Genomic DNA, 22,455 nt, shown 5'->3' on the forward strand with positions numbered 1-22,455 from the left:
CTACGTTGCACCATACCTGTTTCCTTAAGAGAATTACTATGATTGTTATCAGAGTGATCTCCATCGCTTGAACTCTCTTCAGTCGCTTCTGTGTCTGTGCCATCTAACACTGAAAAGAAGTGTTCACCAGCCGGGTCCAGGTACAGAGTGGCTTGAGGCCTCAGAGCTCTGGTATTGCCTTGCTGAGTAATTGTATACCCACACAATTTTTGCTCCAGGCCAAAGGGGGTAGACTCATCCAGGGCGTTGGGATCTTTCGCCTTGAGGTCATTGTCATAGTCTATAATGGCCAAAGGAGGACCTGCGGGTTTAAGATGTTCCTGGGAATTATTAATATTCTCAATTGAAATCCCTTGTTGGGGGGACCCCCAGTCTGTACTGACTCAAAGCTCTCAATCAGCGATGTGGTTAGCTGTTGAGAGTGTTAAACAGTCCCAGTTTATTGTTTGCTAGTTCAATATGCTCCTCTCCTCCCTCAAGGCTTATTGCAGTTTTTAGGTCTCGGCCTGGCAAAAGCAGAGCCTGCGCTGCTCTGCCATGAGAGGCCGTTTGGAATCGATGCGATTCCAGCGTGCAAGTGGGGAGACCAACTGAGCCAGAAGATGTGTACGAGGGTATTGGCCCCTTTACTGGCGGCGTGATACTCTGTGGACTCTTTTTTTTTTTTTTTTTTTTTTCGCCGCCAGTAAAGGCAGCCCCGCATGCACATCTTATGTCTCTATCAGTCTGTTCTCTCTCACCTTATCTGACCGCTCATTTTCTGCACCTTTCTTCCCTTACCCTCTTTTATCCCTAGCATCTTCCACTCCTTTCTCCCGGTCTGTCTCGCCATTGCGTCGCTGTCCCTTGGTTTCCTCTCATCTTTCCGTGGCTTGTCACTTTCATTTTTCTTTCCTCTCATCGCTCCCTAAAAGAATGCATCAACATTCCAACACCTCCTATTTACACATAACCAAAATTCTACATGACATCACAATGCACTTGCAGGTGTGGGTGGGGTCACTCGTGTCTTGTTGATAAGGAGCCCCTGGCCGTGGCAGGCAGTGTCCCGGTCTGATCAAGTCCTTCTCTGTGCTGTTTAGTCTGTCTGGGGGGGGGGGGCATTCCTCTGTGATGTCATCCTCCCCTCCCCCTCACCCCTGCCCCCCCCCTTCCTCCTACGTCGCTCTCGGAGTTGAGGCCTATGGACGCGTCACGTGGATCAGACACAGGGAGTCTTCTGGACCTGAATATAGTCAGTTTATGTGCGACTGTCCAGCCTGCCCGGAGCATGGCCCTTAGTCTCTTTATGGACCCTGTGTCTGTGGTTGACCAGAGGTCACGCTTCGCTTCAGTGAAGCGCCTCTCTGCTGTCTTGGGGAGGGGTTTACATATATTAGTGCACCCTCTCCTCCTCCCCCCCCCCCCCGTATCTCTCTGTTGCTTGAGGGTGTGTAGTTGGCGGGGTTGTGCTCCAGGGTGTGGAGTGTCTGTTAGTTCTGTTTAGGGCTCTGCGTGTCATAGTGCCTCTTCTCGAAGGAGGCTCTCTAGGCGGAAGGTGTCCTGGGAGGAGAGTGGTTCGGCGGTTGGCGGTAGTGCCAGGGTGGGCTGGCCCACCTGGGGGAGCAGGGTTGTTTTCCCTATAAGCTGCGGGGAGTTTGGGGCGGGGTGTGTGCTGGTGTCTTCTTCCAAGAGAGTGAGGACGAGCCAGGAAAACGTAACGCATCCTGCCCCCGCCCGGGTGAACGAAGGAGGGGAGGGGGGCAGAACACCATTTCCACGCATGGGTCACAGAAGGCATGACATTTAAGGTAAATTTTATGGATGAAATGAGTGAAGAACCTCGCCACTTCCCATGCGTGCGTCTGGACACTTAAGAGTTAAGTTTCCTCCAAAGACCAGCGCTGTAACCCTGGGCCTGGGAGGATGCGGAGGGGGGGCTGGCCCGGCCCGCAGGTGCTGTTGTGAAGGTCATCTCCCTGCCTGCCCCCTGCACTTCATGACCAACCTGTCTGGAGGTAGTATCTCAGTCTCAAACTGAAGCAACAGAGGCACGGAGGAAGAACAGCCTGCCCAGGGGCACACAGTGCAATGTGTTCATGCGCATCAAAAAGCACTTCGTAAAGGTTGACCGGTCAACTTTCAATTGGTTATTGCTGTATGTGGGTACTAAATTGGTACCAATAAGGTGCAATCTTTTCCTAGACGGGGTTTCCAGGTGTAAAAATGACAAAATAATAAAGTAATGGCAATGCAAAATGTGCCGCATTACACCGCATAAATTGCCTTTCTTGCTACATAATTTAGTCAACCCTGCAGCATAATTTGGTCCTTGTCTGTCGCATAATTCTAGTGGCCCTGTGTATGGTAGAGTCTGATGTGACCGTGTCGCAGCAAGCTTGTTTGTGCATGAAGGCAGCACCAGGCACACACGCGAACACCAAACCCGAACTTCTCTACACTGCCTCTTAAGCTGTGCCATGTAGCTGCCTTCCGTCTTTACTCCTAAAACCCTCTGAAAGCTTCCTGAAACAACTCCGTCATTTCTCACAATGTACTGATAAGTAATCTCACTTTACATGCACCATCAGCATCTTCCTCCAGCTAAGCACATCACTTAGTGGTACCCAGGGGAGATAGTTGCTACCCTGGTCTTGCTCTTTGGTACCCTGACACTGCCCTTGCTACCCTGGTTCATCGGTCATATAGGTTGCTACAGAATAAAACAAGCATTAAAAATGCAATAGGTCTCGCCTTTGATTAAGTTAAAGGTATTTTCTTTGCTATACAATACCATTAGCAAAGCAAATGGCTGTAACTTAAAGGTGAGACCTATTGCATTTTCAATGCTTGTTTCCTTGGAGGCCATGGAGCTTGTACCGGGTAAACGTTTTTCTATTGAGGGTTGGGAGCCCCTGCTCTGTTTGAGCATTTCCCCCTCCTCCCTCCCCCTCCACTCCCCCCAGATTTCCCCATCGCTGAGCTGGCAAGGTCTTCTCACAGGCCTAGGAGGAACTGGAGACTCCACAGGATCTCCCATGAAGCACATCTGAGTGCACAGTTATAGCATTTTGAGGGCACATCCTTAACGGGTATTAAAGGACTGGACAGACTCCCAAACAAAATGTAAAATCACTGAGCACTGGCGCACACCGTTGCTTATGGCAAATCATGACCTTTCTGATGCATATTTTGTTCCTCTTGAAATGCATAAAAATGTTAGTGATAAGGAACTCTCTGATCGGAATGTTCCATCTTCTTAACACTGTTACGTCTTCTTGACACTGTTACATTGTAGACAACTATGAGATTTGTTTATCTGGATTTTGCCTTGCTCCTAGACGGTCATCCTTTTTGAGGTTGTGGAGTCTCCATGCAAGGACCACTCTGTGGTAATGCAGCTGAAGTGTTGAAAGCTGTAGTGTAAGAAGTTAATAAGTGCTCTTGAGACAAAGATAGGACCTCTGGGACTTTTTTTAGGTCTCGCCTGAGCAAGCACACATGCGCTGCTCTGCGAGGCTTTTATAAGGGCTTCCAAAAGGACTTCCAACTCCCACAGCTTTGCTCGTGTTTTTGTTGTTGTTGTGTATTTTTTTTTTTTTTTTTTTTTTTTTAATGCCACGCATTTGATTGGCCAGTTGCAATAAGGCTTCCACAAAAGAAAGCACGCAAGTGGCCAAAGGCTCCTGTATGTCCTGCCTTATCTTTAAATGTCACCTCCTATGGCCTATGGGTCTTGGGAGTGCACAGAGTGCCATCCGTTATGGCAGCTGCATTCCTTACAGCGCGCACTCCCGGGCTGGTCTAATGAGCTTTAATTTGTTTAATTTATGAGGTTTCCAGCATCTGAGTCGGTTTAACGGTTTTCTGTGAAGCTACGAACTTTCACTTTCCGCCGCTGCTATGGGCAGAAAACGCAACTTCAAACTTCCAAACCTGTCGGAAACGGGTTCTGAAGCGCAAAGCAGCGCCCGGGACCGAGGACACCAAACACCTGTGGGCGCAGGGGCCACCTCCTGAGATTTAACTCTAGACTTAAATGAAACCAATTTGGCAATTCGAAAAAAAAACCCGCACATATCCTAGTTCCAAAATAATTGCGATGAAAAGAAAAATCACAAATCCTACTTTATGCGTGTCACTAAACAGAAGAGTACGCATGCTAATATAACTATAATTGTTTTTAATGCCATTAGTCTTCATATTACTATCATTTGTTTGTTTATTTATTTCAATTAAATGCCCCTGCTACTGTCCTGACGTCGCAGCCATGACTGTGTGTGCAGCCTGTGCCATGTGCTTGGTGCCCGCACCTTGGCATCTGTACCGTGCCCCATATTTGTGCACACACCTGGACCCAGTGCCAAGACCGGGCACAGTGCCCTAGCTCCCGTGTACAGGGCCCCTGGTATGCGTACATTACCCATCACCACTCCAATGATTGTTTACATGCCACGGCCCGGCCTCCGTTCCTTCACCGGGCACAATGCACTAGCGGCGTATCTTGTGTACAGTACTCCGGTACTGCCCGTTGTTTGCAGTCCCCGACCTCGTACTATGTTCACATTACCTCATATAGTACCTTTGTTAGATGTACCTTACCCCGGGTGTTGGGATTATGTACAGTGTCATGGCACGAGAACCTTAATTGTGTGTAGTGCCCCGCACCCCTGTCCTCTGTACAATGCCCGTTGCAGGGGCCTGTCCTTGCCAAAGGTACACTTCTACTTGACACACCAGTGCATGGTTGCGCAATTTGCCCCCGCGTCCTGCCGGGTGTGGTGTGCTGGTATGGGCCGGGTGCCCCAGCGCAAGATTATGCGCATTGCCCCTTTACCTATGCAAGGCGTGCGGCGCTTCGCACAGTACCAGTGGGTGGGCACATACGTTGGCATATGTACTGTAATTCTCAGTGCCCCCGGCACCGCGTGCACCCGGTGCCAGAGTGCATGGTTTCGGTCTTGTTTGCAGTGCCTCCCTCTGCTGTTTTTAGGTCTCGCTAGCGTTGCCACGAATGCGCTGTGAGACCATGGGGCTTACTTACAAGCCCCTAGCGCTGCGGGTGCGTCACCTCTTCCCAAATAAAAAGGCTTGCAAATAAGCCCCTTTGACTCTAAATGCTCTGCATGAAGCTAAATGAATACATAAACTGTATGACCATATCAGGGAACAGAAATAAAATGAGAATTAATTTGCATGTTCATATTAATGCCTAACGCTGTTATGCCTGTTCCTAAGCACTAACTATTCAAACTAATATATGAATACAGAAAAAAGCACACTATCAGAAGGCAAATTAAACCCACTGTTACTTGATGATGAATATAGTTAAATGAGCTATTGCAAATCAGTAACCGCTTATATGGCCTGAGGCCTCAATGAGCAACTAAGCAAGTTGATTAAACAGGGGCCTCCTATGAGGCATAAGAGGCCCAATACAAAACAGTGCCTCCTGCTTTAAGGTACTAGAGAACATATGTGCTACTTTATATTAACAAGCATTTGCAATGCAATATGTCTTGCATTTGTAAACGACGATGCCCTTTAATTATGTGTTTTGAAAAACTGCAAGTGGTGCGTAAACACGCACTTTGTACTTATAGTTCTTGTTTACAAAAAGCAAGGCTGGCGATTACAGCGCCTTTTTTAATGGCAGCCTTGCTTCTTGTAAGCAAGGAACATAAATACAAAGTGGGTGTTTACGCACCACTTTCAGGATTTCAAAACACAAATAAAAAGCATTGTCATTACAATGGCAATAGCTCAAACTATTGCAAATACGAGACCTATTTCATTGCAAATGTTTGTTCTGGTTGCTTCCTATTTCCTTCTGAATGTATTTTCATGCAACATTTTCTTTTTAAACACCTCCGTGTTGAAGCTCTCCTTGTAAGGTGTAATCCCTCCATGGAGACCTGCACGACAAAAATGCCTCTGCCTCGAACAGATTTGGAAGGTGCCTTTGTGAGATGTTGCTTCTCTCAAAAGGGAGCCACAGGAGGTTCACATGAGGTCCTATGGCAGAAGATTCTTCTCCTCCCTTTGGGCCTTTTGTTGTATTGGGCCCCTGCCACAGATTTCTTATTAGGTCTCGCACCTGGCGGCGCCGCGCTCATCTCCTGTCCCCCTTGTGAGGCAAGTCAGCATGCAGTTTTACTTTCACTTTTGTGAAAACTCGCACCATCGTTTGAGCGGCCCGCAAATGCACATTGCCAAGGCAAATGAAGATTCCTCCAAACTCACCCGGTGTGGCGGCTGGCTGCGGCGTGGTACTGGAGAACTTCAGCTCCTCCATTTCTGGCAGCACGATGCGGGGCTTCCTCCTTAGCCATGGGAGCCCTGCACTGCTATCTGCCGCTCTCCCGGGACTTCAGTCCCGCACTTCACTTCCTCTATGGTGCCGGGGCTCCCTCTTCATCACGGGAGCCCCGGAAGGGGACAGGCGCTGCCTACACCAGCCGCAAGTGCCAGCCGCATGGCACGCGAAAGTAACATGTACCGCGCGGGCAGCCCTCTCCCAGGTCTCATCCCCGCCCAGATGTGGAGCTGCGCCTGCTTTCTGTTTTGCCGTTGCCTGCCTCCCGAGCCTGAGACTGGCTGTGAGCTGCTTGTGGCGTATCCCGATGTTTGATATATCGTCATTATGGTGACTGGAAAGCTATTTGGGTTCATATTACATCAGGCTGCTGCCACACATTCGAAGGCACAGTCTTTGTGGATACACTCTGCATGTTAATTCTGTGCCATGAACAAGGGGTATCCTTGCTCATTTGTAATTCTGGGGGGATGCACCATATCAAAAACCAGGACAGCGCTAACTATAAACCATGATTTATGTAACCCGACTACCAGAATTTGGGTGTCAATAAAAAGGTCAGTAATCCTCCTCTAACGAAGACTCTCATTTATAGAGCTCAACTGACCTGTTCTTTCTCTGTGTGGACCCAATACACCTCTCAAGGCTAAAATGAACCTACTTCTGCACACTTCATAACTGCGTCATAAAAGTGATTCTCATCAGCCTCTCCAACAAAAACATTTACATCGTGTGGATGACCTGCTCGCAGGGCCTTGTGGTGTTTTAATTAAATCATTACTACGGATCCCAGAATTCAAGGCAGGAATCTGGATGGTGTAAGTGAGTAGCCCCTGGGAATGGGGGTGTGCCTGCGAAGACTCTATAACAAGCGTCACCCAAAAGAGAATTCAAATCTCCACAAAGGCACAGCGTGCGCCATAAATGCTACATGTATTCATGGCGCAACACAGGCGCGTAATAAGACCAAAAAGATTTAAAAGATGTCACAAGGAACAGACCGCAGAACCCCCCCCCCCCCCCCCCCCCCAGATGCTTCTAAGCCGTTGCATGGACCCAGGAGGCAACTAGGCAAATGAAAACATTCAAGAAGGGATGTGTTGTGGAGGGCGGTATCATAGTACTCTGTGATCGGCTGAAAAGGCATATATCTGAGCCACTGAACCCAGCAGGTTTTCACTTCATTTTTCTCTTCACACCGGTTTTCTAGAAGTGGTGCCTCCGTTCAGAAGCTCTTGGTTGTTTGTTTCGTAAAATGATTTCCTTGTTCGGTACATAGAATGTTGCTCTTTGCCTCAAGATCCCCAGTAATGAGCTGGTTCATTAACAAGCAGAGTTCATGGTCAAGCCTGAACAACTTCAGAAACAATGTGACTTCCGTTGTGCCTCACCCATGAAGCACAGGTCAGCTCAAGCAGGCAGCAGATCTCTAGGGTGCCTGGTCAGGAGGAAGAGAACCAGCAGATGTAGATAAAGAAAAACAAGCATTTGCAATGCAAATGGTCTCACATTTGCGAGAGTTTAAGCTATTGGCATTGTAAATGACAATTACGTTTACTTCTGTTTTTTAAAAACCAACACAAAAATAAAAGGCATTGCCATTTACAATGCCAATAGCTCAACCTCTCGCAAATGCGAGACCTATTGCATTGCAAATGCTTGTTCCCCCTTTCTTCAAGGTAGCATTTAGCTCTCTGGCACTACCCCTTACTCTCTATAAACGTATTTTATTATATCACCCGACAGATGTTGCAATTCTCAGTACTGTGTAGTCTGTAAGACAATTTGTACAGACGGGCAGTAATGTGACTTATAAGACAGTCAGTAGGGGGATTGTCTTTCAGCAACCGAACAATAGATTTGTAATCGGTCATCAGTCCCTAAATTGATGCCATCTCCTACATCTACGTCTCTGATAACCTCAAGCAATGAGGGTGGAGAGGAAGGCCAAGGTGATCTTCAAGGCTTAGTGGAGTCAACTGAGATGCATTCGAAAATTATCCAGCAGCATTAGTGAGTTTGGTACAAAGCTGAAAGGACACTACTCTTGCCCATAGGTATGTAGGTAGATGGAAATTAGGATATGACCTTAAATTGCTGAATGCAGGGGGTGGAGAGCTACTGCTTAGAGTTGGCACAGTCCAATGACAATCCTGTCTCCATGCCACAGCTTGGCTGTACTTCTTCTCTAGAAAGAAGGTTCTCCTTCTAACAAGGCAGGGCATAGGGTCTCACCGCAGACCCTAGCCTTCTTGTTGCAGGCAACATTTCTTGAGTTCAGAGTCCAAGATTACTCCGAACTTGGTAAAGGGCAGCCATTGGCCAACTACTGCCCTAGATATGCAAACCTAGAGTTCCAATCCACCTTGGATTGGAAAAAAATCAGTAAAGATTTTTATGGCACTTGCATAACAGCTGACCTCTTTTGCTGATGCAGATCTGTAGAAAGAAGGTGGATCGGAGTGCTCTGTTAATGGCCTTGCAGCAAGCTTCAAGGGCTAAAAGACTTGGCATATTCACTCCCAGGTCCACTGTAACCCCCTACAACCTAATTCAGGAGTCGTGCAGAAAGGGATGACTCTGAGGTAAGAGGTGGTCTGGACAACCTCACACACAGCCCTCAGCCAATTTGGGTTGCGTTGTGCCAAATCCATAATGGTCTGCACCCTCAATCCTTGCACGCACCCCAAAACCAACACCCTATATGTAACTATGCTATCCTAAAATCTCACACAAAATGGTTTTTTTAAGGACTGATGCCGTCACAAGCACTTTGTGACCGGGGGCAGTGTTATGGTCATATTTTCACCATGTCTATACTCTAGTTAGGATCTTGCCACAAATGTATCGAAGAGTAGTATTTTTTTTTTAAATGTGTAGCCCTGGAATCTTGCAATGGAGAAGCTTTCTATGGCAGCAACAGGGAAGAGTGAAGCTTATGCCAAAACCTGGGCCCCCTTCTTAACTATTTTCACCACAGAATTTCGAGAACTGTCCTGCCCACAATACCTCTCTATCCTCAAGCTGGTCCCTGACGATATCACCATCCTCCCATAAGAAGGCGTGACACGACCCTTCTTCCACTTAGACGTGATGGACCCGGAGCAACATACAGGGAACACTCGCTGACATTTTCCTTTTCCCCTTCTCTTTGGCTCACTAAGGAGATAGGGTGGGGGAAGAGGGTTTTGGTGGGATTCTTTATTGTTTCTCTTTGTTCCTGTTTTGTTCAATGTTCACACGTGGACTATTACAATGTGCCTACTTCCCTTAAGGGCCACCAAGCAGCTCCTGAGACTCCTTGTTCCTCAATTGCTTTATCGCCAGCCTACAACACCGTTCATTGCTTGCTACATTTCTTAAGACGCGGCCGGCCTTGTTGGGTTGTAGGCTGCTTGCTGTGTTTAATACTTGGAACCCATATTCGTATCGTAATTTGACCTGCATATACTGACTATACTTAGCCGGCTCCCACTATTTCACAAACTGTACCGTTTCCCGCATGCCACACGGCCTATAACCGACTTTTAGAATCACTGCACCCGGATCACTATCCTCACGACCCATAATAGAGACGACTCCCCATTACCTGCTCGTTATAGTTAGCAAAACATAGGGACAATGAAACCGAGAATACCAACAATACTGCCTTCCCGAATCCTCCACATGCACGTTATTTTTAAGAGATTCACATGCATGACAAAAGACTACGTTTTTTGATTCTTAATGCAACGCTTGTCAAATGAATCCAAAGTTCTCTTGTATTACTTCACAGGACCTGTGCCCTGATGAAGGGCACATGCCCGAAATGCATTGGGCACAATCCTAATAGAATTTTTTTGAAATGTTTTATGGATTAATAAAACGCGCATTAAAAGAAATAAACGGAATTGAAACTTTTGAACACAAGAATTGAATGAACTTTATTGAACAAATATGAACATTTGCAAATGAGTGCTTTGAAGGGACGTCACTCCTGAGGGAAGTGCCGCTTCTTGAGATTATAGCCAGCCCAGAGCACAGTGGGCTATACTTCAATAGCACCACCCACAAATACGAACTGAATTACATCTACAATACACCCGAGTGCGACTACGACCAAAAACACGTTGTTTACACTCTACTCTGTGCCACTCTCCTCTACGCCACATCTCTAACTTTTAGCCACGCTGTTGTACAACGTGGCTAAAAGACCTTGGCAAAGCCAATCGCTCTCTCATAGGTGAAACCTATTGACTTTGCCAGGGTTTGCTTATTCAGAAGCAGGAAAAGAGGTATTTTGCAAATATCTGCAGTCGAATCTTTTTCCTGCCAATTTGTTTTTCTATTCCCCACCCCCTCCCCCCCCAATTAATAGGTCACAAACATAGCTGTGCCCAATGAGCTTTTCTTGGACTTTAAGTTAAATATGATGGTTTTTTTTAACTTGTTAGCAAAGTAAGTGATGCTTTATTGCTGGCTTCTCCTTACCGAGTTTTCAGAAACTTATGATCCGAAGTCCACTATGTGGTGTGCCGTTCTGTTTTCATGCTTTATATGCACTTGTTTAAACGCTTTACTGTGTTTGGACCATTAAAAACGTTATAAAGCAAATCAAGACGTCATGGCGGCGTTTAACTTTTCAGTTAATGTGGTCAGTCAGCTTGACCCACCCTTTCTGTTTGCACCAAGTAGTACAGAGCTGTTCACATAACCTTATTTTCAGTTATTGTCCAGTGTTAAGTGGCGTGGTCGTTTTCCTTTTCAGACACAGATGCCCGACCCGAAGACGTTCAAACAGCACTTTGAGAGCAAACATCCCAAGTCGCCGATGCCAGCCGAGTTGGTTGATGTGCAGGCGTGAAGCCATGTTGGATGGCAAGTAAAGCAACGTTGTGTAGCGTGGATCGCTCTTCTCTCGTTTTGACTTCTGAGTGGTGGCTAAAGGGGTTGTGGGTTTGGCACCATTTTCAGCAATGTACCAGCTTCGTTTCATTGTTGCGTTAAAAATATTTGTTTCATGAAATTGCTCCTCTTTCTTTTGTTTATAGCTAGCAACAGTTTCCGCATTCGAAACAATTTAAGTAATGGTTCGCTAATCTTTTTATTTTTTTGGAAGGGTTGCATGTGGCCCTGTTACTCATTTATGCACGTGGATAGCCTGTGCTTTGAAAGTCTCATTAAGCCTTATTTCAATAGTCTTTAGTTCTGTGCTAAAGGTTCACCCCTCTGCTAGGCTGAATAGTCACTCTTCATCTATAGATATCGTAGTTCGGTAGCAGGCCCATTAATAGGTTGGAATGGTAATCAAGCCAGCTCCATTTATCAGCGGTGTGTTTGTCTTAATGCTCCCTATGCACCTTACATAACGGCAGACAGGGGTGAAGCATTGCAGATTCAATGGTAACTGCTGCAGTTATTGCCATTTGTGTTTTGTTACTCTACATTCTTCTCTTGCAGATTTGGATAATTTTCAGACGGAAATTGAGTTCTAAAGGAAAACGAGGACGATCCGGGGAGTGAACAGCCTGGCCGTATACTTTAATTACTTTAACAAATTGCAAAGATATGTTGCTTTGTTTTTCAGATGTTAAGGAGTAGGCGGTGGCTAAGTCGCTGCCTAATGTTAAGGCTCCAGTTTGCAATCGATCACAGCTTCAATAACTTTGTAACATACATTCTTTTCAGGCTATTTTTTTGTTGTTGTATGGAACCTGTTTTCTGAATCGAACTGTGACATTTTAACTTTTTTTAAACCTCCCTCCTTTGATTTAAAGTTTTAAAGTGGGTGACATGGACTCAGTTCAATATTTAGTTTAGTATCTAGAGGCGTCGGACATCCAACATGCAGGAGTAATTGAATTAAATGCCATTTTTGTTTTCTAAAAAGGGCTTATTCTGGTTTGGACTTCCTTGTCGACTTTTGAAGACCCTCTGTACTCTAGCTGAAAAGGGGCCCTCCATGCTAAAACCATGTGTCTGTGTTTCCAATACACATTAATCCTTTTTTGTGAATATTTCTCTCATTCAGACAAGTATCCACAGTTTACCTCTATATTTGAACTCTGCTCCTTGGCTTTACTTCAGGGTTTACCTCTAAGCTAATTCTATTTGTCCTAAAGGAACCGCTTGCAATTCCTGACTTGTGGCAATAATTCTGTGAAGGCGATTCCACTTCTCTTATTTTTTTTTTTTAATATATATATTTTTTACCAGTGCACCTTTTTGTAAATGCTTCAATTTTTAAGCCATTTTCTAGGATGTGATTTTTCCTTCCGGGAATGATGATGAATGATGTACTCTTCTGTTGTCTCTATGAATCAAATTTTATGTCATCAGTTATGATACTGCAACCAATTAGTTTTTGAGCATGTAGAATTGCAAGGCCCAAGATCAGCCATCCCTCCACCCCGCTACTGCTTAACACCCCAATTTGTTCATTCCTTATCTCTTGCACGGCGCCCATAAATACAGTGCAAAATATTCAAGAACCAATGGCTTGATTTTGCTATGATCCAATCGGCTCCATGAAATGCTCATTTTGAACCACTGTAGAGCTACCTTCGCTCGGAAATCTGGCATGGATTAACTTTTGGTGATCTTAAAGTTCAAATTTTTCTTGCAATAGTCACTTTGTTTTGTGGGTGCTCTTAACATGGACCTACTTCTGAAAGCACCATGTTGTTGAAAGTAAAATTACTTCTCTTCTTGGTCATCCTAAACTCTTGTTTTGCATACTTAACATTTGCTTTCGAAGTAAGGATGCCCGTTTTTACTGGTGCTTGGCGAACTAAACCAAAAATGCTTTATCAATTAATCCAGACTTGATGTATTGAATTGAATGATACTTGGAGTCTGTTTTACTGATTGACATAGAGATGTGGCCCAGTCTAGATTAATTAGATGGCCATATTCCATCCCATTTAGTTAAAACTGCTGTGACAATTGGAGTATTAAAGTAAAACACCCACTAAGGAAAAGCACTAGTGTGGCAGGCTAACCTTGGGAATCGGCTGCATTTATACTTATTGTAAATGGTCTTTACGTTGCCTCATTGAGGACCTGGAGGAGTGGGCTATGATTACTCACCTTTTGTGGATACAGTATTTCTCTCCTCTCCAATATGTGTATTTGAGACAGTCCATTCTCCCCTCAATGTCCAGATATTACTGCAGTAAGAATGTGATGTATTTAGGATATATGGAAACGGACTTATTTGCCACTCTTGGGCTGCTGTTCCTTGTGCCAAGGATGGGGACCCCAGGATGCCTCCAATGTCTGGTACCTCAGATGTCTTGTGCAAACCTGCAAAGATAAAAAAAAACTGCATTTTTATTAACTTGTTCATAATGAATATTGAAATATTGTCTTTCAGCGTTTTTAAAGCTGACACAAGTGTCTCTTGCACTTTTGCCTTGTGTCTGCTTTGGACTGTACAAGTCGAGTGCATTTTGCACAAAGCAGTGATACGTTCTGTTTGTATTATGTTATGTGAACCTCTATTCCAATTAATTATGTAGATCACATTTCATGTAAGAGAAACGTCTTGCCTTTGTTTTTAATAAAGATTAAACATTTAAATGTACGCCGTCCGTTTCTGATTGGTGAGGTGCCGGGCAGTTTCCTAGGACATGACTGTAGCGTTCTGTTTTGGGGTACTGAGCTTGTTGCACATCTTATGTTGTCTTCCTTGCTCACTGTGATAATCTTGGTTACATTCTAGGCGAGATCTGGAGATAATTTGAACAACATCTTATTGTTCATTTGATTGCTTCTGCTTCAAGGTTTTCAAAAGCATATATAGTTCGGGTTAGAGGTACTATCAATTTGTATCCCAATTGCAAGCAATCCGAATCGGAGGTCACAATTGCAAAAATGGATTTTCCAGTGTACGAATCCCATTTTAAGAGTCCACGTTTTCCTGAATACTAAAATGGGATAGTGACTGGATACCCATTCTGTATCTGGAAGGCACGTGTTGTGTTAGTCCCTTGGACATACTTATTGGTATCCTTGGTTTGTGACTGTAATTCCAGTCATAAACCATGGAACATTTACTGTACCCCAAGATGGGTTTGTAACACATTTGCAAATGGGAAAGAGTCCCCTATGAGCCGCTTCCGAATTGTGAATATTGAAAAAAGTTTCAATAAGGTTAGGCAGTGGCTCCATGTAAGTGAGTTTTTTTTATTTTTTTTAATTTTTTTTTTAACCTTCTGTTTCAGCGCAGTCCTGTTTGTTACAAAAAATGTGGTGCACTTAAAAAAAATAATAATAATAATTTAATTTTTACACCGTGACAAGCATGGTTGCCTTGCAAGCAACCATCCCTGTAATTGTGTCCAAACCTAGTGAGTCGCAATTTGCAGTCAACCTCGTCAATGTTAATGCCTTGATTTGCTTTGCGGCAAACTCGGATTTGTAATTTTTAGGAGCTGACCTATTAGTACATAGACTGATTTGCCAAATTCCACACTGGTATCAAAATTGCTAGTTGAAAATGTTAACCATTGTAATAGTTCATTTCTTATTGTTTGGTCACTGGGGAAATTTGGTCATTGGCTCCAGTAGTGGCCTCATTATTAGCTAGTAGATGCTTTGTGGATATTAAGAACTATGGTCTTGTATTAGGCTAAGGATTAACAGGAATCCTTGATTTTAGGTCTTTCATAACTATCATAGCTATATATTGTAAATGGACCAACGTACAGAGTATTGATCTATTCCAACTTGTGGTTGATAACTGATATTTGCAGCCATTTTCTTGAATTGTCATAATGACTGTCTTGGTTTATGGTTTTGGTAGATTTTTTAACTGTATTGTTTGTGTGGCATTAGTCGGTGTGGTACAAGATTGCCCTAGGTTTCTGTTGGTGGGGCAAAGGAAGTTATCAGTTTCAGAAACATTGGTATAAATAGGCTGCATTCTTATTTTGCCTGAGAGTAGATGGCTAAAAATGTCAACCCCGCTATATCACACAACACAGATAATTGCATTGTTTTTTTTTTTTTTAAACATTTTATTGATTTTATAACACAAACACAAACAACTTGCAAGGAGAGAAGAAAAAGAGACATCAGTATACACAACGTTGCAGTACTTGGTGTTGGAGCGGGAAGGGCAATCCCATGAGCATTTGTTCCATCGAGAAAGAATCTCACAGAGGTGGGGGGGGGGGCAGAAGAGACAAATTGCAACCAGTATACAATAGTATGTGAAGGAACCCTCGGGTTACGGGGACGTGGGTGCAACATCTGGGTCAGGAAGAGGAGGGGCACATATATCACCACGGTAAGTGTTCCATTGAGTCCATATCTTCCCCCATTTTCGGGGGGTACCTCGAGAAATATAGACAGTTTTTTCTCTGAACATGCACCAGTCCATGTTTTGTTTCCATTTCCGAATCCCGGGCGGGCCCTGAGCGCCCCACAGTTGCGCAATGTCTCTTTTGGCAACCATATTGCCCAAGGTCACCCACCGAAGCTGCGACACGGAGTAATCATTCGGTTCCCACACGTTCAGCAGGCATCTCCTAGCTTCCGGCATCGATCGCACCCCCGTAACCTCACTCATCACCTCGTGCACACGGGACCAGAATCGCACTATCTCAGGGCACTCCCAGATGATATGTAAAAAGGTACCCAGGAGACCGCATCCACGCCGACACAAACCATCCACAGAGAAGCCCATGTGTACCAAACGGGGACCAGTGACATACACTCTATGCAGGATTTTAAGTTGCACAAATCTAAGGCACGCCTGGATGGCCACCTCTTTAGGGGAGGAGATCGCCGCCCGCCAGTCCTCATCGTCCAGCTCCAGCCCATCACCAGTCCAGACCTCTCTAAGGCGAACCAGGAGATCAGACCTGGAGTTGATTAACTTTTTATAAATAAGCGAAATCGTACTATCAGGAACATGTCCGTCCAGTACCCTGTCTTCAAGCGGGGACGACTCCGGTATCTCCACACCCGAAGGGAAGACCGAGAGCACCGCGTGGCGGACCTGCGCATAGCGAAAAAATTCACGATCGCTCAAAGCGTACTCGGTTTTCAATTCCTCAAACGTCTTCATTCTCCCCTTAGTCCAAACATCATCAATCCTGCTGATACCAATCAAGTCCCACCTATCAAACCCCCAGAACTGCCAAAGTGAGCCAAGTCTATCAGACGCGTACAGGGGGGTGGCACGAGTCAATTTACCAGTCCACCCAAGCGCCATGGAAGCATGTCTCCACACCTGGACGGCCGTCATAGTGGGGCCCGTCACGTTGCGAGGGGTGAGTTTCGAGTAGAGGGCTCTATTGAAGTCGCCCCCCGGTAACAACCATTTGTCCATCTCGAAGGCCGGATTCGGCAATGGGCCATACATGCAATGATTTATCGCCCCCAGTTGAGACGCCCAATAATAGCGACAGATATCAGGCAAAGCAATTCCACCGTCGTACCACGGGAGCGACAATTTAGCAATGGCGATCCGGGGCCTACCCCCCCACACCAGTTGCCTCTGTAAACTTTCAACCTCATGGAAGTATGTAGCCGGGACGACGTCAAGTGTGTTTTGCAAAGCGTAGAGGAAGCGGGGCAGTGACATCATCTTAAACAATGCCGCTCTACCCAGGGGAGAGAGGAAGTTTCCCCCAAGCGACCACATCTGCCCGAAGGCGCTGAAGAGGGGGCAGTAAATTACGGTCAAACCGCAGTGCAGGGCTCGGCGTGATAAAAATGCGTAGGTATTTAAAGCCATCGTTCACAATCGCAATAGGACAACCACTTGGCAGAAGGGGGGCGGCACCCGACAGGACGTATACACAGGACTTCGACCAGTTGATGACAAGACCCGAGTTTTTGCGGAAGGACGTTAAGACATCGAACAGCACACTGAGGGATTTACGGGGTGATGTAAGATAGAGCAGAATATCATCAGCGTAGAGAGATATACGGTCCTCAAACTCCGAGTTCCACCTAATGCCCTTCAGGGACGGTTCCCACCTCAACCAGGCCGCCAGCGGTTCCAAGGCGAGAGCAAACAACAAGGGGGACAAGGGACAGCCCTGTCGCGTCCCTCTGCTCAGTGCAAAGGGCGCAGAGACCCGGCCATTGACCACCACCTGAGCCATGGGACCGGCGTAAAGCAATTTGACCCACCGAACGAACTCCAAACCGAAACAAAACTTAGCAAGAACCGCCCACAAATACGGCCATTCTATTGAATCAAACGCCATCGTAGCGTCTAAGGATGCCAAGATGGCGGGCTCACGCAGCGTCTCGGCCCGTGCCAGGACGCCATGCAACCTTCGGAGGTTAAGCGCCGTGTTACGATGCGGTATAAAGCCGGATTGATCAGGGTGAACCAGTTCCCCAATAACGGTCGCCAAACGTGTCGCCAGCAACCTGGCCAAGATTTTAGGTTCCGCGTTAATCAACGAAATGGGTTGAAAAGAGGCACAGCGATCCCGAGGTTTACCATCCTTGTGGATGACAACAATAGTGGCCAGTCTCTGGTCTGGCGGGAGAAAACCCACCTCCAAAGACTCAAGAAACATAGAGCGCAGATGAGGAGCTAGCGAATCCGGGCGCAGTTTATATAGCTCAATGGGGAGCCCATTAGGGCCCGAGGCCTTGCTGGATCGGACCGAACGGACAGCAGCGGCAATCTCGTCCACAGTAGGCGGGGCATCCAGAGCATCTCTATCAATGTCAGACAATCGGGGAAGTGCAATATCACGCAATAGCAGGCAGGAGTCCTGCTCTGAACGATCAGACACCTGGGAGTACACCTCGCGGAAATAATCGGCAAAACATGCAACAATATCAACAGGGTCTGTACAACACTCGCCATTCTCCGCAACAATCACAGGGACGACACGACTTGCATTCTCCCTCTTATCCAACCAAGCAAGCAGTTTCCCAGCCTTATCACCCACATCATACAAGCGTCCCTGCTGTTCCCTCCCCATTTCCTTAGCAGCTTCAGTGACCAGAGCTCTGTATTCATGTTGCTTCAACTCCAGTAGATGTAACCCCTCAGCGGTAACCCCAGATTCCAAGCGCTCCTCCAGGGCCGTGACCTCCCCCTCAAGTCGAACCATCTCAGCACGGTTGGCCAACTTCAGGCTACCAATCAGTGAGAGGGCCTGGCCACGAATGACCGTCTTGTAAGCTTCCCAAAGCAAACTAGGGGAGGAAACAGAGCCCACATTTTCCTCAAAATAACAATCGTGTGCTTTAACCAGCTCATCCCTGACCCTGGGGTCCTTCAAATACCAGGGGTTGATCGGAGCCACTCGGCCCGCCGAACCCTGCCGTGCATCAACCACCAGCCAAAGAGGAGAATGGTCCGAGATGCCCCGTGCCAGATGTCTAACTGCCCGTATGAGGGATGCATGGGCCGAGGGCAGTAATACGTGGTCCAACCTCGAGAGACTACCATGAGCACCAGAATGATAGGTGTATTGCAACTGGCTCGGGTGAAGCAACCGCCAGCAATCAGTGAGCCCCAGCGTCTCCAGGAAGTCACTCAACCAAGTCTGGGCCTTCGGCAGTTCCCTGGGAGGGTGACGATCACGCATTCCCGAGACCACCGCATTAAAGTCACCCCCAACCAGAAGCAGACCCTCTGGGTGGACTTATCCTGGGTCTCCCCGATCAGCAAATGTGGTGGCCTGGAGGCCCGGGGGCACGTACACAGAAATCAAAGTAAGAACCTTCCCCTCCCAGCGCCCCACAATGGCGGCGTAGCGTCCCTTATCATCCAGAATGACATCATCAATGGCCAAGGGGAGGGAGGTCCGAACCAGAATGCCTGCCCCCCTAGAGCCCGAAGTGAAACCCGAGTGCTCCACAAGGCGATAACCACGCCTATTCAAAGCGTAGCACTTGTTGCCGAGCAAATGAGTCTCCTGCAATAAAACGACATCTGGAGTCAAACGTTTCAGCAATTGCAACACCACCCTCCTCTTAATCCCATCCCCCAACCCGTTCACGTTCCAACACAATAACCGAAGTCCCCTACCCCCCCCATCCCCGCGTTCAGCCCCTCCCCCGCCCCACACCCAAAGCGACTGCAAAAAACAGGAGTGCGCCCTTCCTTCGCCTTGCAAGTAACAAAAAAATTCAAACAAACAACCCAGTTCCCCCAACAATGTCAAAACAACTATACCCCCCACCCCGCACCCCTGCTGAAGACCAAAGAGCCCCATAAACTTGCAGTGTGCCTGTCGCCCAACCACCCAACTAGTCTACGAAAAGAAAACCCAGGAGGAGAAAGGACCCGTTCACCCCCCCCACCCACCCCCAAAAAGACTAATACTTGCAAACATTAAAAACACAACATAGCACAGTTCAAAGCCAACGGGAAGGGTACGGGGTCAAAGTCAACAGCTACTCCTGCTCTGTCGGGCCTCCTTCCGCCCGATCCGACTTGCCAGAGTCCTCAAAAGGTTCAGGATCCGTAGGCAGCGTGTCAAGCCAGTCACTCACGACCCCAGGATGGTCGAAGAAAAAAGTACGATCCCTATGTACCACCCGCAGACGGGCCGGAAAGAGCATGGCATACTTCATAGACCTTTCCCGGAGTCTATTCTTGACCCCTTGGAACCCCAGCCTCTGTTTCTGGACCTGTTGTGTAAAGTCCAGATAGAAGCTGACAGAGTTCTCAAAGGCAATGGGACCAGACTGCCGCGAAGCCTGCAGGATAGCGTCTCTGTCCCGGAAATGAAAGATCCTCGCAATGATGGGTCGAGGGTTCGCACCCGATTTAGGTGTGCCGCCGGGGATCCTATGTGCACGTTCTACAGCAAAGAACTTGCTGAGACCCTTGGGCGCCAAGTGATTCAGCACCAGGTCTTCCACCAATAGGTCCGTCGAGGCAGCAGTCGATGATTCCGGGACCCCAATCAGGCGGATGTTATTGCGCCTGGCACGGCTTTCATAGTCCTCTAGGCGCCCAGAGTAATAATCATTGGCTTTCCTCAGATTCCCGACTTCAGCCTGTAATTCAGAAACATCGGTGACCAGGCTAGAGGTCTTAAGATCCAGAGATTTGACCTTTTCGTTTGTCTTCGCCAAGTCCGCCCTGATCAGATTGACATCAATCGCCACTGTATCCAGTTTGAGAGTCAAGGCCTCATATTGTTGCCCCAATGAGGCCTTCATAACGGTGATGGCACCCATGAGATCTCGCAGCGAGGGCTCGTCTTCAATCGATGAGTCCTCCGGCATTGTCGTCGAGGGTTTAGCTACTGCTCCCGGCGATCCCTTAGCTAGAGTGTACCGGTCCATAATGTTTGTTTGCAGAGCACTCCCTCGAACGCCCGGTTTAGGCCCGCGCTTCCCACCCTCAGGCTTGGTGGCCATCTTGGATCCTGGACCTGTACGGGTCGCCTGTTGACGGGTAAAAATGGTAACTGCGGAGGCAAATGTTGGACCAAAAAGGGCGAAGGTGGTGCCAGTCTCAGATCTGGAAGCTGCCACAGATCGGCAGTAGGAGCGGAGGGACCAAGGGTGTAGGAGCGTCCGGCCGTCCATGGAGCCTACAAAGTCAGGTTGAGCTCCGGACAGGAATCGAAACTGAAAGCTGTCGCCAGCCCACGCAAGTCTGGCAGTCCGTTGTTGTTCACTTACTGGACGGCAAGCAAGACAAGATAGCGCGGGGCGTCACCCTGGAGCAGGCCAGAAAACTGCGACAGTCTGTAGCTCTGGACCCCGAAGTCCAAAAAAGTTCGCTGAAACAAAGAAATGAGCAGTAGAACTGTGCCAATAAACACCCGTCTTCCGAATCAGGATAAATTACAGGATAGTCGATGGAGGTGGCGAGGGTCCGGGAGCCCTGTGCTCACGCGACCATCTTGGGTGCGCGCGAAGCTCCTCCTCGATAATTGCATTGTTGCTTGTGCTGTGATGGGGAAGGGACTGATCCCAGTACTAGTGGAGAGTGTTAAGCTAATAGTTCAGACATGAAGGTGCTTCATCTGGTGAGAGAATCAAGGTTGTTTGGGGCATTGGAATGGAAATGGACCAAAACATTTCTTTCCCAAGACCTGTTTCTAGCATCCTTGAACAGTGGAGGATGTTCATCATGTAGGCTAGAAAGCAAGTAAGAAAAAAAACACTTATTCGTGAAGCTTGTTATTGGTCTGCTAGTGATTCTGACTCTGAGAAAGAAAGTATGATATTCTAGTCCCAAAAGAATGAGACTTCTGGAAACCACAGATAAGATCACCACTTTTACTGTCCTCGCACATTGTTGGAGTATACAAAAGAGAATACCTCTAGCAGGATAAAGGAAGAGAAAGATTATACCAAAATAACTTATTATTTGGTATTGGTAAAGGAGGTTTCCATATGTTCCATTTTATTTTACTTTTTTTTTATTTTACACACATCGATATTTTTGTATATTGGCTAAGGTATCATTGTTATGCAGAATGAGGAGACTATCCTAGATGTAAACAAAGTTTTTAATTTTATCTTAAATTTATTCAGAAAAAGTTAGATAAGCGGCAAAGATTTTCGTGCGTTCGAATGGCCAAGACCTTAACAAGAACCTTCACCTCTATTAAGTAATGAGATGGGACGGTAGAATTGCTATTCATCTCTGGGTTCGCGTGACTTATAAATAACCAGCATAGTGGAAAGGTTCATGTCCTGGAGTACACAACCCTTCTTTCTCGACACTTCCATATCGAAACTGTTTGGGAGGAACTGCTAGTCAATCTTTTAAAAAGTTGTCACCATGCCTTCCTGCAATTGGGATATTGCAATAGATATTTCACCCTCTAGTGTAAAATGTTCTAGACTTTTTCGCCCTTCTCCACTCGGGGTTGGAAGGCGTGTATTCCCGACACGAGTCCTCAAGTCCTTTTCCCCACAGCATAATTAGGAGTCATATAGACTCATAATAGTTTGCAGAAACTTGAACTGTCACTTGGAATGCCTCTATCTACTTAATCACAATTGCCGTTACTCATGTATCGCCTTTTGTTGCTGCTACTCAAACACGCTACCTGTTTTCTTTATTATCAGTATCAAATATTCTCAGGAACTCTAATAAAGGACTTTTAGTCGCCGCCTTTGCAATCTTCTGCAGCGTGGCATGACGCTTGCGCTTCTGCTCCAGCTAACGAGTTGCTTTTCAACTCCCTGGCTCCAGGGGAAGCTTCTTTCCTTTTTCTCTCCAC

General features: G+C 46.7%; 1 protein-coding gene and 1 long non-coding RNA gene across 5 annotated transcripts in view; one reads left to right on the top strand and one right to left on the bottom strand.

Moving 5' to 3' along the window:
• Positions 1-13,855, top strand: part of LOC144823016 (zinc finger protein 706-like) — a 32,803-nt gene extending 18,948 nt beyond the window's left edge. For 3 of the 4 annotated variants that reach the window (XM_078681138.1, XM_078681140.1, XM_078681139.1), the window contains exons 3-4: positions 11,043-11,152; positions 11,735-13,855. In XM_078681138.1, coding sequence (XP_078537264.1) covers positions 11,043-11,138 — 96 coding nt within the window. In that variant the 3' untranslated portion in view covers positions 11,139-11,152; positions 11,735-13,855. Of the gene's footprint in view, positions 1-11,042; positions 11,157-11,734 lie in introns of all 4 variants that reach the window. The other variant, XM_078681141.1, reaches the window with a different exon arrangement.
• LOC144823017 (uncharacterized) overlaps positions 13,453-22,455 on the bottom strand; it is a 78,778-nt gene continuing 69,775 nt past the window's right edge. Inside the window, exon 3 of the long non-coding RNA XR_013608724.1 lies at positions 13,453-13,579. This is a non-coding gene — a long non-coding RNA (uncharacterized LOC144823017). The remainder of the gene's footprint in view (positions 13,580-22,455) is intronic.

This window comes from Lissotriton helveticus, chromosome 3_1 (genome assembly GCF_964261635.1).
Source record: "Lissotriton helveticus chromosome 3_1, aLisHel1.1, whole genome shotgun sequence".
NCBI classification, from domain to species: Eukaryota; Metazoa; Chordata; class Amphibia; order Caudata; family Salamandridae; genus Lissotriton; species Lissotriton helveticus.